The sequence below is a fragment of the Pseudophryne corroboree genome, chromosome 11, assembly GCF_028390025.1.
Source record: "Pseudophryne corroboree isolate aPseCor3 chromosome 11, aPseCor3.hap2, whole genome shotgun sequence".
NCBI classification, from domain to species: domain Eukaryota; kingdom Metazoa; phylum Chordata; class Amphibia; order Anura; family Myobatrachidae; genus Pseudophryne; species Pseudophryne corroboree.
Window position 1 is genome coordinate 188,434,494 of NC_086454.1, and position 17,194 is coordinate 188,451,687.

General features: G+C 44.1%; 1 protein-coding gene across 1 annotated transcript in view; it reads left to right on the plus strand.

Annotated features, from left to right (window-relative positions):
* ACTN3 (actinin alpha 3) overlaps positions 1-17,194 on the plus strand; it is a 133,806-nt gene that overhangs the window by 62,079 nt on the left and 54,533 nt on the right. The window contains exon 2 of the mRNA XM_063945160.1: positions 2,603-2,717. Coding sequence (XP_063801230.1) covers positions 2,603-2,717 — 115 coding nt within the window. The remainder of the gene's footprint in view (positions 1-2,602; positions 2,718-17,194) is intronic.

Here is a 17,194-nt window from a genome sequence, read left to right on the forward strand (position 1 = left end):
AGAAATGTATCAGTATGGATATTCTAATATTCTGGGTAATAATAGTGGTAAACACTATCCCATGCTATAATCTATCATATCATAATGGGTATATAGTGGTATATTCAATTAGGGTCGAAAACTGCCGTCTGTCGAAAAGACGGCAGTTTTCGACTTTTTAAGGTCAAATCGCGATCCGACCTATTCAATCCCTGCAGTTTTTATTCGACAAGTTGTGGAATTCGACTTGTCGAATAGTATGTGAATCGGTGGTATAGCTGCCAATTCACGTACTTTTCAGTGAAGTGTCGGAGTGAGATGTGGGACCCAGAGGAGGAGAGGGGGAGAGCCGCAGGAAGACAGGGGACAGCCGCAGGGCATACAGGGGAGAGAAGCGCTTCAGCACAGCACTGCAGCAGGATGTCTCACAGTCGCGCCGCTAACGGCAGCGTCCACCCGGCTTCAGCAAGTGAGGTCACGCTTGCTGGAGCTGGGTGGACACTGCCGTGAAGTTTGGCGGCTGTGAGGCATCCTTCTGCAGCGCTGCTCTCCTCCGTCTGCCCGCGGCTGTCCCCGCTGGTCTCCCTGCAGCCCCCCCCCCCTCCTCCCTCTCTGGTCCCTCATCTCAATTCGACTTTTTTAAAGTCAAATTGAGATGAGATTGAATAGGGGTTGTCGGATCCATTCCGACAAATGCATGTTGGAATGGATCCAACCCTAATTGAATATACCACATAGAGTGAGTAATTCCAGTTGAGTTGGGACTTGGATGGATGGATGTATTGATGGATGTAGTTACTAACCACTTCAATCCTGGAGCGTCCTTGCACAATCATCTACCATGTTGCATCTGTATAAAAGAAATGCATATAACCAGTAATTAAACCTGAGCATTCATTTGTTTATTTTATGCAGTTGGGCATGTGTGCCCTTACATACTCACCCACTGCAATGCTCTACATGGGTAGGATTTAGCCCACATAGTGTTAATCCAGTCCACATGGTAGTGATCCAGATAAATGGAGCTAATCCACTGTGCACGGTAACAATGCAGGCAAAGCGGTGATAATCTAGTGGGTATGGTAATCATTTGGCCTGAATGGTGCAAATCCAGCACTGGGACTAGTTGTTATCACTTTGCTGATTAAATGTGCTTTTCATAACTGGTCTCTAATTCTCTGCATTATAATTATCGGTTACAAATCTAATCACACCAACATGTCATGTTTGATGGAATAAATAATGGTAAGTAATTAAATTGTACACAAAGACAGTACCATAAAACATGCTTCATTGGCTAAAGCAGAGATATCATGTGGGAGGTAGTGTCCTAAATAGAGCATCACTGCCATAAAATATGCAGGAAGATGCTACTAGCAGACTACAGACAGTAATAGGATCTCCCACCTGTCCCTCCATTTGGTATGGGGTAGCCAGCTCTCTCATTCCAAGATGATGTACAGTGTACATCCCATAAACCCTCTTTGGGACTCTCCAGGATACCGTTACCCTATAAATAGCATTCTAGGAAGCTGACTGATTTGTGGGGTTGGCCAGAAGCCTCAAAAAAAGACATATTTAAAGAAACATCAATGTTAGTTGTAGTTTTTTTTAAATATAGAACTGAACACTGGCAAAAACTGTTGTATCATGCATAATAAATGATACATGTACAGTAGTAGCTCAAATACAAAGAAAACAAAAACAGAAAATCTCAATACCCCTACTTGGAGATGCCTTGTAAATACCTATAGTATTTTATTTGTGGAAGACTTTTTAACAAGGATCATCATGCTAGCAGGGCATGTTCATAGAAAACAATGCTTTATATATGTATGCATTTATTTATTTATTTATTTATTTAAATATTTCTAATTAGGATACCACCAATGTAATTCATTTATTAGAATTTTTTTGTAAATCTGACGTTAGTGTGTATTCCACAGTACATGCATGATCCTGCAAACCAGGTCAGACATGTATCGATTTACCAAGACTGCCTCTGAAGCAGTAATAATTCTCTTACCACTGCCAGCCTGTATTGCAAGGCAGCTAGTATCCCTCAGCTGCTCCCACAATAACATATTCAAGTAAACAGGGTACATGTTGTTCCAAGGGGATGTAGTTATGAGACCGGCGGTCAGAATCCCGGCGGTCAGCGTACCGACGCCGGAATCACAACCGCCAGAATGCCGACAGGGTGCCGAGGGCTATCCCCACTCCTGGGTGTCCATGACACCCATGGAGAGAGAATAGAACCTGTGGCGAGCCCTGCAAACCACTGAGCCCGCAAGGGGCTTCTTTGCGCTCGCCCCCCTGTCGGCATTCTGGCAGTTGGGGTGCCGGCATCGGTATACTGACCGCTGGGATCCCGACCGCCGGTCTTGCATACCCAATGCCTTCCGAGGTACCTATATGGTAGTTGTAGGTTATATTCAGGGCTATTTGTTCCTAGGTGTGCTGTAAATACAGGAGAAATCAGTATATTTAAGAGTTACCTATCTATATTTTATCATCTGCTTCCACTGATTGCTCCGATACTGCCATTCATAACTTTCTTCTGACATTTAATTTTGTATAATACCTATATCTCATTAATTATTCATTTTGCCTTTTTATGCAGACCTTCACAGCCTGGTGCAACTCTCACCTTAGGAAAGCTGGCACGCAGATTGAGAACATTGAGGACGATTTCAGAAATGGGCTTAAACTGATGCTTTTACTTGAGGTCATCTCTGGTAAGTCATGCAGTTGATAAATAGAGTTCCTATAGCTGATTTAGGACAAAATCAGACACTGTAATTAAATTATAAACCAAAAAAGTCAGTAGATTGATTCACCCCCTGATCAAATGTGTTTTATGTTGGGTTGTCAGACCCCAGCTGTACCACTGATCTGATTCACTCAATCTACGCATGCCAAACAAACAAATAATTCTCAGGCTCTGTGCGCTTTGGAGGTAAATTTCTTGATGGCATTTGGATATCTACAGTATCTATGACTAATGGAATTTCTTCTCCATCCACTTCAATCAAGAATGGCCCAAGACAAGGATGGTGCCCTTTCCCTAACATTATCATTTCAGTCCTGTGCCAATAGCAAAGTGATCACTGTCATCTCCTGTATTCCTCTGCAGTGAGCATATATAATAGTGTGGTCATATTCACAATTTCCTATTTCAGTGTAAGCACTTCATACTCGCAGTCTTCAAATTGTCTGTGACTCCACTACTGTGTCCTGCAACACCAGTTCCAGTCTGGTAAATACAGCTTCCAGCTCTGACTGTCTCTACAGCACTACTGATCCCAGGCCGGCCCCAAGTATAGCTGGTCCCAGCCCAACATCCATCGTCCTCCTGTTCCAGTCCAGTTTCTAGTGACAAACGTCCCAGCCAGGTTTCAAGCCTGCTTATCCCTAACATATTCAGCTTTGCCTTTATCCCGGAGTCTTCTCCAGCAAGTAGCATTAATGCTCATTCCAGCTACCATCAATATAACCCAATGGGCCCAGTTCTTGTGTCCACAAACAAATTCGATGGAGCATGACACTATCCATCGTTGATACCTTCAATGCATGGCCATCTTAACAGCATTGTAGGCCCGGGATCCAATTCACGGGAATTCATAAACAAAAAAATCAGAACTTACCACTCCTGCGGTCCTGCACCTTCTCTCCACGTGCTTCTATACAGTGAATGGCTGTCAGCACTGTGATGGCTCCAGCCATCCACCAATCAGCATTGTCTGGCTAGCATTCTCTACCTACCTCCCAAAAGGCACAAGCCTGCCCCTGCCCAAAGGCCCCTAAAATCATGGAGCCCTGGGCAGGTGCCAAGTGTGCCTGTACATTAAGATAGCCATGCCCGAACGTCAGCTTGCAGACACCAGTGTACATTCTGGTAAACCTTGGGAGAGAATTTCAAAGATCGTCCACTCAGGAGGAAGAAAAAAATAATTTACTAGAAATTGGACTGTGAATTTCCAAACCTGTATCCAAAAGCATTAAATTGGAGGACATTCCCAGGAGCACAGAAAGATATTTGCCGCGGGGAAGACACCTTTGGATAGGAATGAGGAAAACCATCTGAAACAGGGCAAAAACTGCATGTCCTTCTAGAATGGCCCAGAGAAGCAAAGTCTAAAAATCGTTCTATTCTGCTTGACCCAATTCCCTCCCACACTGCAAATACAATATATTCAAAGGAATATTAATTGAATAATGGAGATTCAGTTCTTATTTGCATCTCAACTTATACCAAGTGGTAAATTTACTAAGATGGGAGTTCTATTTAAGATGGGAAGTTGCCAATAGCAACCAATCAGATTCCAGGTATTATCTTCTAGAAGGTGCTAGATAAATGAGAAGTAGAATCTGATTGGTTGCTATGGGCAACATCCCATCTTGAATAGAACTCCCATCTTAGTAAATGTATCCCCATGTTTACCTCACAGATGTGATAAACTATATAACTAGAATATGTTCTGGCACCTCTCAGTCATTAATGTGGTGGAAGTCTCTTCTCTCAGTCCTGTTCCATAAATGCTATTACTGTGAATCCAATCACAGCTGTGCCGCATGACTATAAAGGACCACATTTGGCAAATGAATGCCACCATATTGTTTACATTGTTGTGATTTAATTAATCTAAATACCATTCTCTAAAATGAAGCAGTATAAGAAACAGACTAATAGACAAATAATATATGTAGAAGAAGTGCAAACAGTCACAATTCTAAAATTTGTCCAGGTGATGGTAAAACCTGCATGAAATGTGGTAGGATTAAACACTGGCACAAACCAGGGACAGGATGCGGTCAGTATCCCGGCAGTCGGGATCCTGACAGTCAGAATACTGGGCAAAGTAAAAATATGATCAATCTAGATTGTGACTGTCAGTATCCCTCATATCCTGTCCATAAACAGCATGGGCACAGTCATGAGGGATCTGGCCAGCTGATTGCTAACATCCAGTCATTGCCTGCCTGCTGCCCTCACATGACGCTCTCTCCTATCCCCAGCAGTAGCACCCTAATTAATGCTACACCTGCCACTGGAGAACATAATTCCTCTCAAGTGTGCACCTTCTGTCTAAAATCCGCTGCCTATATCTGCACTCCTGTTGTTTGGAACTGTGTACTTCTACCCTACTGCCTGTGGGACTGTCTCATGCACTCTGCAGCATATCACCTTTGCCTGTATCCAGTCTGCATACCTTCAGCCTGTGTTCAGTGCAACTGTCTCATCTGGTTCCAGTCTGGTTCGAGACGCTATTTTCTCTGGTTCCAGTCTGGTTCAAGTTTCTGTCTCCTTTGGTCCAAGTTCGGTTCAAGCTTGCTGTCTCCTCCAGTCCCAGTCTGGTTCCAGCTTACCGTCCACTTCGGTTCAAGATCGATATGTCCTCTGGTTCCAGTCCTGTTCAAGCCTACTGTCTCCTCCAGTCTCAGTCTGATTCCATCTTGCTGTCAATTTATGTTCCAGTTTGATGCTGTTTCCTTCAGTTCTAGTTCTTCATTCTGGTCCCAGACCAATTCAGCCTGCTACCTACTTTCCAGTCCCAGTCTGGTCCAGCCTGTTACATACACTCTGGTTCCCGTTCGGTTCCAGCCTGAGTTATTCCTGCAGTAGCTTGAAGTATCCTGTAAATACCATTGACTGTAATAGTGCTTTTAAGTGCCAAGTCATCAGTCAGCTATACTTTTATGACTACAAGCAAGTCTCCTGATTAAGCTTGTTTGCTCATTGCCAGTTCAGGTGGACTGTTCGTGCATTAGATACTTCAGCCTGCATTGCTGCATTGTGTATTCCACATCCTTCCTCTATCCTCCTCAGCACGCCTGCTCCAAGTCTGCTTCTGGGACTCTGCTCATCGGACCATTAGTGTGACTAGTGATGGTGATTATTATCCTGACAGTCCTCTTACTGAGTGTTGGGGTTCATGATGAGTCTCTAGTGGAGTGGCCAACTCCAGATGCTGGGGTCTGGGTACTGGATTTACACCCTCTCTTAGGGGGTTGGCTTCAGGTGCCCAGTTCTGGTACTTGAGTTATACTCTCTATAGTGGATACCAGTCAGGCTATCGTTTTTTGTGTTACCCTCTGTCCAGCTCTTGAGGTCTTAAGCACTGGTTCCAGCTTGATGGTCCTGAGGCTCGGGACTGGTGCTGAGGTCTTCTTAATTGGTTTCAGAAGCTGGCTGAAGGTTTCTAGTAGTCACTGACCTCTCATAATCCATGTCAGTGTCTACCCCAGTGCCAGATTAAGGTCCACATGGGCCTGGAGCTGAAATGTCTGAAGGGCCTATTGTGTGCCGCCAGAGGGGGAAGGAGAGAGGGGGTGGGAGGGTAAATAAAGACTCTTTTTCTATTTTGCATTGGATGTTGCTGGCTGCTTACTTCTATCTGAAATCAACATTGTATGAGCCTAGCACTCCGTTCATTGGAATATTAGGTGTGTGCGGCTTGCCTCATGCAGGATGGAGAATATATATATATATATATATATATATATATATATACACATACAGAAGGCGGCACTCAATGGTCTTAAACAGCATGACAGAATAACTCAATACTCCGTGATTTCAACGTTTCGGGTTTATTCCAACCTGTAGTCAGGGTACAGCAGCAAATCCTGACGACGGGTTGGAATAAACCCGAAACGTTGAAATCATGGAGTATTGAGTTATTCTGTCATGCTGTTTAAGACTATTGAGTGCCGCCTTCTGTTTACTTTCTAAACGCTGCTCTGACTAGACTGGCACCTTGGCAAGCTGTGGGACTTAGGGAGTGCCGTCCATCTGGAATGTGTGTGTGTGTGTGTGTGTGTGTGTGTGTGTGTGTATACACACACACACCATTTGGAGGGAGGCGGCACACTGGAGACTATACACAAGTAAATCTCACCAAAACGTGTTTATTCTGTCTGTTGACAGAATAAACATGTTTTGGCGAGATTTACTTGTGTATAGTCTCCAGTGTGCCGCCTCCCTCCAAATGCTGCATATTTAGGAGTGCAATCCCCTTAAGGAGGGCACCGGCGCATAGTACGACCTGGATAGGTCATTTGAGTGCCAGGGCATGTGTGTTTGCTATATATATATATATATATATATATATATATCGATATATAAAAATGCACACGCCATGCTGGGTGGTGCAGAGGCTGCTCAGGGGCAATATCAATGTTGTCTACTGGCAGTGGGCTCATTTCCCTTAGGAGGGGCAGGAGGGAGTGAGAGACAAAAATGGCACCAAGGGGAGAAAGAGAGGATTTCATGAAAAATTAGGGAATGAGAGGAGACAGAGGAGCAAGAGAGAGGGTGTCAGGTAGAGAGAAAGGGATGAGAGGAGGCATAAGGGAGATAGAGAGAGGGGAAGAGCAAGAGAGAGAGGGAAGGGGTAAGCAGGAGTGAGTGAGTGTGTATCAGTGAGGGAGGGGGCAAGAGAGTGATTTCCAGGGAAAGAGAGGGTGTGAGGGAAAGAGAGAGAGACCGTGCCAGGGAGAGAGAGAAGGTGACAGTGTCAGAGAGAGAGTGTCAGGGAGAAAGACAGTATCAGGGAGAGAGGGGGGGGGCAGAGAAAGAGAGATAGTGTCAGAGAAAGACAGTGCCAGGGAAAGAGAAACTGTCAGGGAGAAAGAATGGGAGAGAGAGGCACAAGAGAGAGAGAGAGTTAGGGAAAGGGGGTGAAAGGGGGAGGAGGAGCAAGCAGGAGACACTACCTGACTACAGCACTGGACGAGGGGGGGTTAGACGTACAGATGGATAGGGGGCATGGACAAACAGAGCACCATATGGGGGCATAGACTGACAGGCCGGGGGTGGGGGGATTGGCATAGACAGACAGAGCACCATATGGGGGTATACATGGATGGGGACATAGACGGACATACGGATGGACAAAGCACCATATGGGGCATAGATGGACAGGCGGATAGACGTGGGGGCATAGATGGATAGACGAACAGGGGGAGTGTATAGATGGACGGACAGGGCATAGACATACAGAGCACCATATGGGGGTATAAAAGGATAGAAGGAGATAGATGTGGGGAGGAAGGGGGAGTCAAAGACAGACAGAGCACAATAGGGGGGCATAGAAGGAGCGGGGCATAAATGGATTGAGGGTGGGGGCATATATGGACAGAACACCATATGGGGCATACTGCAGATGGATAGATGGACGGGGGCACGGTATAGACAAACTGACAGGGGGTGGGGGCATCGACAGACAGATGAACGGACTGATGGTAGGGGAGAGGGGGGCTCACCAGCAGCGGGACTGTGTTGCTCTGTCCAAGTACAACCCCTCCGTCAGCCACGCAGCACTTTTGCTACTGCAGATATACTTGCCTGTGGCTCTGTAGTGTAGCCTCGGGTGGGGGGAGGAGCTCCGGCAGAGGAGGGATCGGGCTTTAATGCCCACAGCTCGCTATAACTTCTGGTGGGGGTGAAGGAGTCCGGCCTGCACTGTATTCTGTTTATGGGGGATTAATGCTCGCGGCTACTTGTATCTTCCGGTGGCGGTAAGGGAGTCTAACCTGCGCTGTAAACTCCGGGGTTGGAGACGGGGGATCGGCCTTTACGGTCCGCAGCTTCCTTTAACCTCCAGTGGGGGTTTACTGTAACCTCTGGACGCGGGTGGTCACGCTGAACTTTGGGCGCCCGCCTGATGCCCGCGGCTGCACTGTAAGCTTCAGCGGGAGGAGGGGAGGCGGACATGCAGGCACCTGTATTCTCCTGGGTGGAGTAAGGAGAGGAGGGGACAGCCAGAGCCAGCAGGGTTTGCATGGGGTCTTGGAGGACGTCCGCTGGCAGCTTTTGATAGGAACTTTTTTTTCCTGTCAATTCTGCCTGTCTCCAATGGGCCTATTTTCATGGGGAGGCCTGGAGCTGCAGCTCCACCCGCCCCATTGTTAATCCGGCTCTGGTCTACCCCAATCCATGAGAAAGCCTCTGATACATTCAGTGACGTGCGGTGGGGTGAGGCAGGTCTTTTCTGTCATGCTAACATTTGTGCCAGAGTTTTGACTGTATAAAGTATATGAAAAATACAAAGAATATGTTATAAATATCTTCTTTGTATTATTCTAATCATATTTATAGTCAAATGTCTGGAGTCAAAGTCTATGGCATGTGAGGCAGTGCCTCACCTGCTTATCTTTTCCACTCATCTCTGATCAAAACCCACCAAAATTGTATAATGCCCACATGAACCCTTTGGCTCATATATTGGGGGTCATTCCGAGTTGTTCGCTCGCAAGTGGATTTTAGCAGATTTGCTCATGCTAAGCCGCCGCCTACTGGGAGTGAATCTTAGCATCTTAAAATTGCGAACGATGTATTCGCAATATTGCGATTACACACCTCGTAGCAGTTTCTGAGTAACTTCAACCTTACTCGGCATCTGCGATCAGTTCAGTGCTTGTCGTTCCTGGTTTGACGTCACAAACACACCCAGCGTTCGCCCAGACACTCCCCCGTTTCTCCGGCCACTCCTGCGTTTTTTCCGGAAACGGTAGCGTTTCTTCCCACACGCCCATAAAACGGCCTGTTTCCGCCCAGTAACACCCACTTCCTGTCAATCACATTACGATCGCCTGAACGAAGAAAAAGCCGTGAGTAAAATACCTAACTTCATAGCAAATTTACTTGGCGCAGTCGCAGTGCGAACATTGCGCATGCGCACTAAGCGGAAAATCGATGCGATGCGAAGAAATTTACAGAGCGAACAACTCGGAATGACCCCCATTGTGTGTAAATCTGGCTCTGGAACTAACCAGTGCCTCCTGAGAAATTTAGCTCACTGCACGTTCCTGGATACATTCATCCAGTTTCATATATACTTTAAAACAATAATTGAAGAAAACTAAGTGCACACTGTAAAACAAGTTGACAGAAGAGTTTTTTGTGGATTCCACTGAACTTTGCAGTGCAGGTAAGAAGGAATGGATTGTTCCTATAACAGAGAGCAAGATTGTCATTCCCTTTAAGCTTGATACAGGCGCGCAGGTGAATTCAGGGTGTAGTATTGTATGCCGGCGGCCGGGCTCCTGGCGACCAGCATACCAGCGCCAGAATCTCGGCCGGCGGCATACTGACAGCGTGGCGAGCGCAAATTAGCCCCTTGCGGGCACGGTGGTGCGCTAGCTATTTATTCTCCCTCCAGGGGGGGCGTGGACCCCCAAGCAGGAGATAAAGTGTCGGTATGCCTGTTGTCGGGATTCCGGTGCCAGTATACTATGCGCCGGGATCCCGACAGCCGGAAAACTGAAGACCACAGTGAATTTAATGTCTTTGTAAGATTGTAAGACTTTTAGTGTAAAACCTAAAATGTATTCAGCCAATATGAAAGTTGCAGGCTATACTGGTGAGAATATTCCTGTAAAAGGTACCTGCCTAGTGACACTGAAATATAGAGAAAAAAACTGTTTAAAACATATCTACTGATGTACAAGGATGTGCAACCAATTATTGGACTAAGTTCCTGTGAGAAGCTTAACTCAACATAAAAACATACAATTTGATGGCAGATAATTGCCCTTTTTTTACCTTTTGGTGACCTCAACTTGATAAAGAAAGTTTCTTATGGTGACATCACAAGTACAAGATGAGTGCAAGCTACTGTTTATAGAATACAGTGATGTAATTCAGGGGCAGATTGGGATGGAAAAACAGGCAGGGAAATTTATGGAAGCAGCCCTAATGGGGGTGTGGTCTGATGATGGTGTGGGGTCTGTTGAGGGGGCGGGATACCTCCTAATAGGGCCAGATTTACGCAATTGTGGCCTTCCTTGCATCTTTTGCGGCAGACCAGGGGTGGATTGGGAACTTAAAGTAGCCCTGTAAGAATTTGTAGAAGTGGCCCGACATGGGCAGCATCACTGGATGGCAGAGTTGCTTTACTGCAGAGATGGAATAACAGAATGAATGGGGACAATGCAGTGTACGGAGTATGGTGTGCTGACTATCATGTGGGGGGTGAGTCCACATGACAACACACAAAACAGGCCCCACAGATATGTTGGCATCCCGCAGAGGTGCCGAACTTGGACTTCATTACATCCTGCCCCATGTCGCAATTTGAGAGAGCAAAATGTTTCGGTAAGTTGGACGCATCTTCAGAATTCTGCCAAATGAAGGTAGACAAAGCCAGCTCAAAGCTGCGTACACGTAATACACCAGAAGGTCCATACAGATTCCTTTGACTACCATATGGGATATTATCTGCTCCAGAAATATACCACAAAAAAATACACATGATTTTTAAACATATTCCAGGTGTTGAAACAATGATGGATAACATTATTATCTGTGGTTCACCAAAGGAAGAACATTATTCCAGATTGAGACAAGTGATGGAACGTATCAGGAAAATGAATCTAAAGCTAAACAAGGACAAAAGTGAAGTTCCTGGAAGTATGATGGACAAAGAGATAGAAGCATATGTTGACATGATTATAGCTTCTCTCCCAGTGTCACTTGCAAGACAAGAACAGATTAGAAAAGAGAAAGGTCACACAATGAAAGTGTTAAAAAAAATTAATTCTGAAAGGATGGCCAGCAGAAAAATATGCTTATCCATTATCTATTCATGATGACCAAAGTGACCTAACCATAGTTAATGACATAATTTACAAAGGGAATAGTTTTCTCATAATTGCATTACTAAGAAAAACTTTGCTGTGCAAGATACATGTAGACCACTTAGGAAATGAAAAATGTTAGTGAAGGGCACGAGAAGTCATGCATGGGCCAAGAAATAAACCAAGACACAGATGACAGCTACATGTGAATTATGTCTTATGTATAAACCAAAGTAATAAGTCGAGCCACTGAGTCCCTATGCAGTGCCATAGAGACCATACTATAAGGTAAGTGCATATTTGTTTGATTGTAATGGCAAGATGGAAATTGTCATGTTATTATTGTTATTACCCTGAGGTAAAACACTACATACAACTACTAGTAATGCTGTAATCAGCAGCAGGAAATCAGTCTTTGCAAGACATGTTGTTACTATAGAAGTGTTCACTGACAATGGTCCTCAATGTTCTAATTTTGAAAATACGCTGAGAATTGGGAATTTGTTCATACTACATCAAGTCCCAACTATCCATGGTCAAATGGATTGGTGGATAGCTCAGTAAAAACTGTAGAGAGCCTCCTGAAGAAAGAGCATATGGTGGTAAAGAAGATTTCTACAAGTGTCTCTCAATCTACCGAAGTGCACCACTATAGTATGACATTTCTCCAGCAGAAATGCTGATGGGAAGGAGGATTAGAGCAAATCTTCCAATACATGATGACCTGCTTAAAACACATGATTCAACATTAGTCAGACTGATTAAGGAATGACAACAGGTGAAATAAAAACTTTTCCATGATTGCAGAGCAAAAAGCTTATGGTTTGGTTGGTTGTAATTCTACAAATCTGATAATTATAAATCCCTTCTCGGCTCATCACAGATCATGCACTTTTGTGGTCTGGCACCTGTTCTCTAGTCATCTCTATCCTGGTGGATACTCCTCCCCGCCCCCCCAAATCCCCCACTTCTTTCTCTATTCTTTTCATTCTATGTTTAGCTTTACATCTTTTTCTGCTAACATGCCATGCTGGTAGTGTACATTCACAGTGGCTTATTACTTGTATCCACATGTATGTTTGCTATCACCCATTGACATTGCTTTCCCAACATAGGGGGTAATTCCAAGTTGATCGCAGCAGGAAATTTTTTAGCAGTTGGGCAAAACCATGTGCACTGCTGGGGGGCAGATATAACATGTGCAGAGAGAGATAGATTTGGGTGTGGTGAGTTCAATCTGCAATCTAACTTGAAGTGTAAAAATAAAGCAGCCAGTATTTACCCTGCACAGAAACAAAATAACCCACCCAAATCTAACTCTCTCTGCAAATGTTATATCTGCCTCCCCCTGCAGTGCACATGGTTTTGCCCAACTGCTAAAAAATTTCCTGCTGCGATCAACTTGGAATTACCCCCATAATGTTCTTGATCTGTTGCAGTTATGCTCATTGTGGATTGTCTTTGCTACTGTGTTTTGTTCTTGTTTATGTGTATTGAATACATGTTGTCATGGTATGCTGACATTATGCCTGTGAATTCTTGAATTTCAATAAAATTTACTTGCACAAAAACCCCCCCAGCAAAAAGCTTGTCTGATCTTAGATCGGGTGAGCAAGTCTGTCTCAGAGACAATGAGTAAGGCATTTCAATGCAGAAAGTCACTGTGCAAGCACAAAGAGCACAAAGACCTTATACTATACACACATGACGTGGAACACAAGTAAGAAGAAATCAGGAGGAATTAAGACTTTAACCTAATCATCATGAAGACAACATGACTGAAGAATATCCTTCATCAGACATGTATGATAATCTTGATAACAATGAACAAAATGCGTCTCACGAAAGGACTAACATGGGTGATGAAACACAGAGAGACCCCAAATGAGAAATTTGGAGACCTGAAAGGCTCATTGAAACATGTTAGATTAACACTTGTGTTGCAGCACTGAAGTATACAGGGTGTATCTTTAAAGAAAAGAAGGTGTGATGTTATTCCATTAGATATTTGTAGACACACCATTCTGTTAGAATATGCTGCGCTCTGTGCCTGTCTCCTACTACACAGCAGTCTATGGGCGCATCCCCTAGTGTTAATTCCCTAGTGCCAAGAGTCACTCAGATGAGGCGGAGCTATGTGATGTAATCCCTGCTCCTCCATGTTAGAGTGAGAGAGTTAGAGAGACTAAGTCCTAGTGTGTGCAAGCGTGCAGAGCTGAGACCGGGAGCGGATCTCAGCTACAGAGACTCACAGTGTTCCATTGCATGTATCGTGGTTCCAGAGCAGACATTGAGCCTGGCGCTGCATCTTCTCTACAGCGGTAGTCAGACTGCATGGCTTTGCAGTTCTCCGTCCCTCACCACCGGAGAAAACTCCTGATAAGTAAAGCTACCACTGCTGTTACCTTGTATGATATAAGGGCCCCTAATTGCTTATATCAGTATTACATCTGAGTCACCTATGTTTACTGAACAAACCTGCATTACTGTTTAAGATCATTATTTGTGCCTGAAGATTAACCCCCTAAGTGCTTTTAAATTATCACACAGATAAAGTTTAAAGTGACATTTTATACAAGTGCAGAAAAGATATATAACACAGTACACAGCATAAACTTTGCTAAACTGAAAGGTTCAGAGAACTATGCTACATAGAAGTTTGCCATGGAGATGCAGCTTAAACAGGAAAAGTTGTGGAAGGTCACTATAGACCCAGGAGCAGATCCAAACTCAGATGACATAGACAGAGCCATCGGCACGATAGGTTTAGCTGTGGAGCAGCATGTCTATTCCATAGTCAGTGGGAAAGTGTCAGCTAAGGACATGTGGACAGCCCTGCAAAATGCATATTAAGATAAAGGTCTAATGAGAAGGAAAAGCTTGAGACGCATGCTATATGGAACTAAACTGAGTGCCTGCAAGGACATGAACGATTACATTAATAAGTTATTGTCGATAGCTCAGCAGTTGACATCTGTGGGGACACAGGTGGATGAGGAAGAAGGGGCAATGGCTATGTTACAGAATCTGAAGCCAGAATTTGATTTTTTTTTGGTGGTTGCGTTAGAGTCAAATGACACTAAGCTGACAACAGAGATTGTAAAGGCCAAGTTGCTGTAGTTCCAAGAACATATTCCTGTCGAGACCATAGCTGAGGGTTCTGCCTTGATCACAAAGGGCACAAAGTACAAAAAGCACATATTCAAATGTTTTGTATGTCACAAGATAGGACATAAAGCTTCAGATTGCAGAATGAGAAATTACAGTGGTGCGCAGAAGCAGCCTGACAAGCCAAACGAGTCAGTACTGAATGTAGCAGACAGTTACAGGAAGGATTGCTGGTATATGGACTCGGGGGCCACTAGACATTTCAGTTGCAATAAGCATTGGTTAAATTCTTTAACACCGTGTGTTCCCACTACAGTTACAGGGATTGGAAGTAAGATCCTTACTGCATTACAAGCTGAGACAATCACAGTACATTTAAGAATTGGAGGAGAACCAGTTGTTACAGATATCCAAGATGTATTGTACAATTTAGGAAGTAATCTCATTGCTATCAGCATCCTAGAGAAAAAAGGCTACAAAGTCCAATTTCAGAAGGGCAAGTGTATGGTGCAGAATAAAAGAGACTGTTATTGCTTCAGCAACCCAGTGCAACCAACTATATGTCCTGGACACTGAGGAATGTACTGCAATGATGACTACTGATGAAAAACAGTCAATGGAGCTGTGGCACAAACACTTGGGTCATCTGGGATATGACAACATCCAGAAACTGCTAGATGGAATGGTAACAGGGATCACTGTGAGCAAAGCTGAAAGACCCATGTGTGAGAGTTGCATAAAAGCCAAGCACACTCACAACCCATTTACACAGTCAGTTAATAGTGCAGAGTGACCGTTAGCTCTAGTGCACACAGACGTGTATGGTCCAATGGAGGAAGAATCAATCATTGGCTACAGGTATTTCATGACTCTCATTGATGACGCCACAAGAATGACACATGTGTACTTCCTTAAAGAGGAGAGTGAAGTGGTCAACAAAATTGTGGAATACAAAAACCTGGTGGAGAATCAGACAGGTCTGAAACTACAGATCTTGAGATCAGACAATGGTGGAGAGTATGATAACAAAGCCTTAGCCGCATTCCTTAGGAAATATGGCATAAAGCATCAGCTAACAATTGCTTACATACGGAACAGAATGGTGTGAGTGAGTGGGCAAACTGCACAATTGTTGAAAGAGCACAAACTATGTTAAGTGATGCTGGCCTGGGAAAGAAGTTTTGGGCAGAAGCAGTATCTACTGCAGTATACCTAAATAATCGTGCACCTACATTGACCGTCAAAGGAAAAACGCCAATGGAGGCGCGGTCCAGGAAAAAGCCAAGTGTCAGTCATCTTCGTGTCTTCGAGAGCAAAGCTTTTGCACATATAACAAAGGAGAAAAGGAGAAAGCTAAATCCAAAATCCATAGAATGTATAATGCTAGGATACTGCGACGAAAGCAAAGGACACAGACTTTGGGATATTACATGTAAACGTCTTCTTAAATCCAGAGATGTGGTATTCTATGGGACAGCACCACTAACTGGAGCAGTGGAGCAATAAGAAAATGTATCTTTGGATGTAGAGGCAGCAGAAAGTGTGTCTGAATCTAAGAGTGTCAAAGCAGACAACAAGTCAGGGAAAAGAAGTTCTATGAGGAGCAACAAAGGTGTTCCAGCCAAGAAATACAGTGAGTATGCAAACATAGCTTACTGTGAACCTCAAAACATACAGGAATCAAAGTCAAGCAGTGATTGGACAGAGTGGAAGTCAGCAATTGATACAGGACTGTCAGCACTAAATGATAACAGTACATGAACTATGGTTGATAGACCAAGTGACCGTAAAATGATTAAAAACAAGTGGGTTTTCTGCAAGAAGTTGAATGCAGACGGGACAGTAGCTCTTTACAAATCCTGCCTTGTTGCCAAGGGATACACCCAGAAGTATGGCATCGATTACGGAGAGATTTATTCACCAGTTGCAAGGTATAGCACCTTAAGGTTAGTGATTGCTATTGCTACACTACATGATCTACTGTTATATCAACTAGACTTTAATTCTGCATTCCTGATTGGAGAGTTGGTTGAGGAAATTCAGATGGAGCCTCAAGCAAAGGGGTTGTTGCTGATATGTAAAGTTGGATGCAGTGCTTCTAGAATTGAACTTTGTTAGGTCAGAGACTGCTCACTGCCTATACCACAAAACTATAAAAAAAAAGTTGTTCATCACAGCTGTCTATGTGGATGATTTACTTCTGGTAGGTCAAAAAAATCACATCACTGATGTGAAGCACCAGCTTAAACAAAGATTCAAGTTGAAAGATCTAGGCCCTGCAAATCATCTATTAGGTATGCAAATTGTATTAAACCTGCAAGAGGGAACTGTCACAATTGACCAACAAACACACATTGAGGCAATCATTTCCAAATACGGAATGACAGATGCAAAACCAGTAAGTACTCCCATTGACAAAAGTACAAAGATGGTCAAGGTCATGTCACCAAGTAGCAAAGGGGAGATAGCGGAAATGCAAGAAATCCCTTATCAAAATGCTATTGGTAGTTTGATGTTTGCAAGT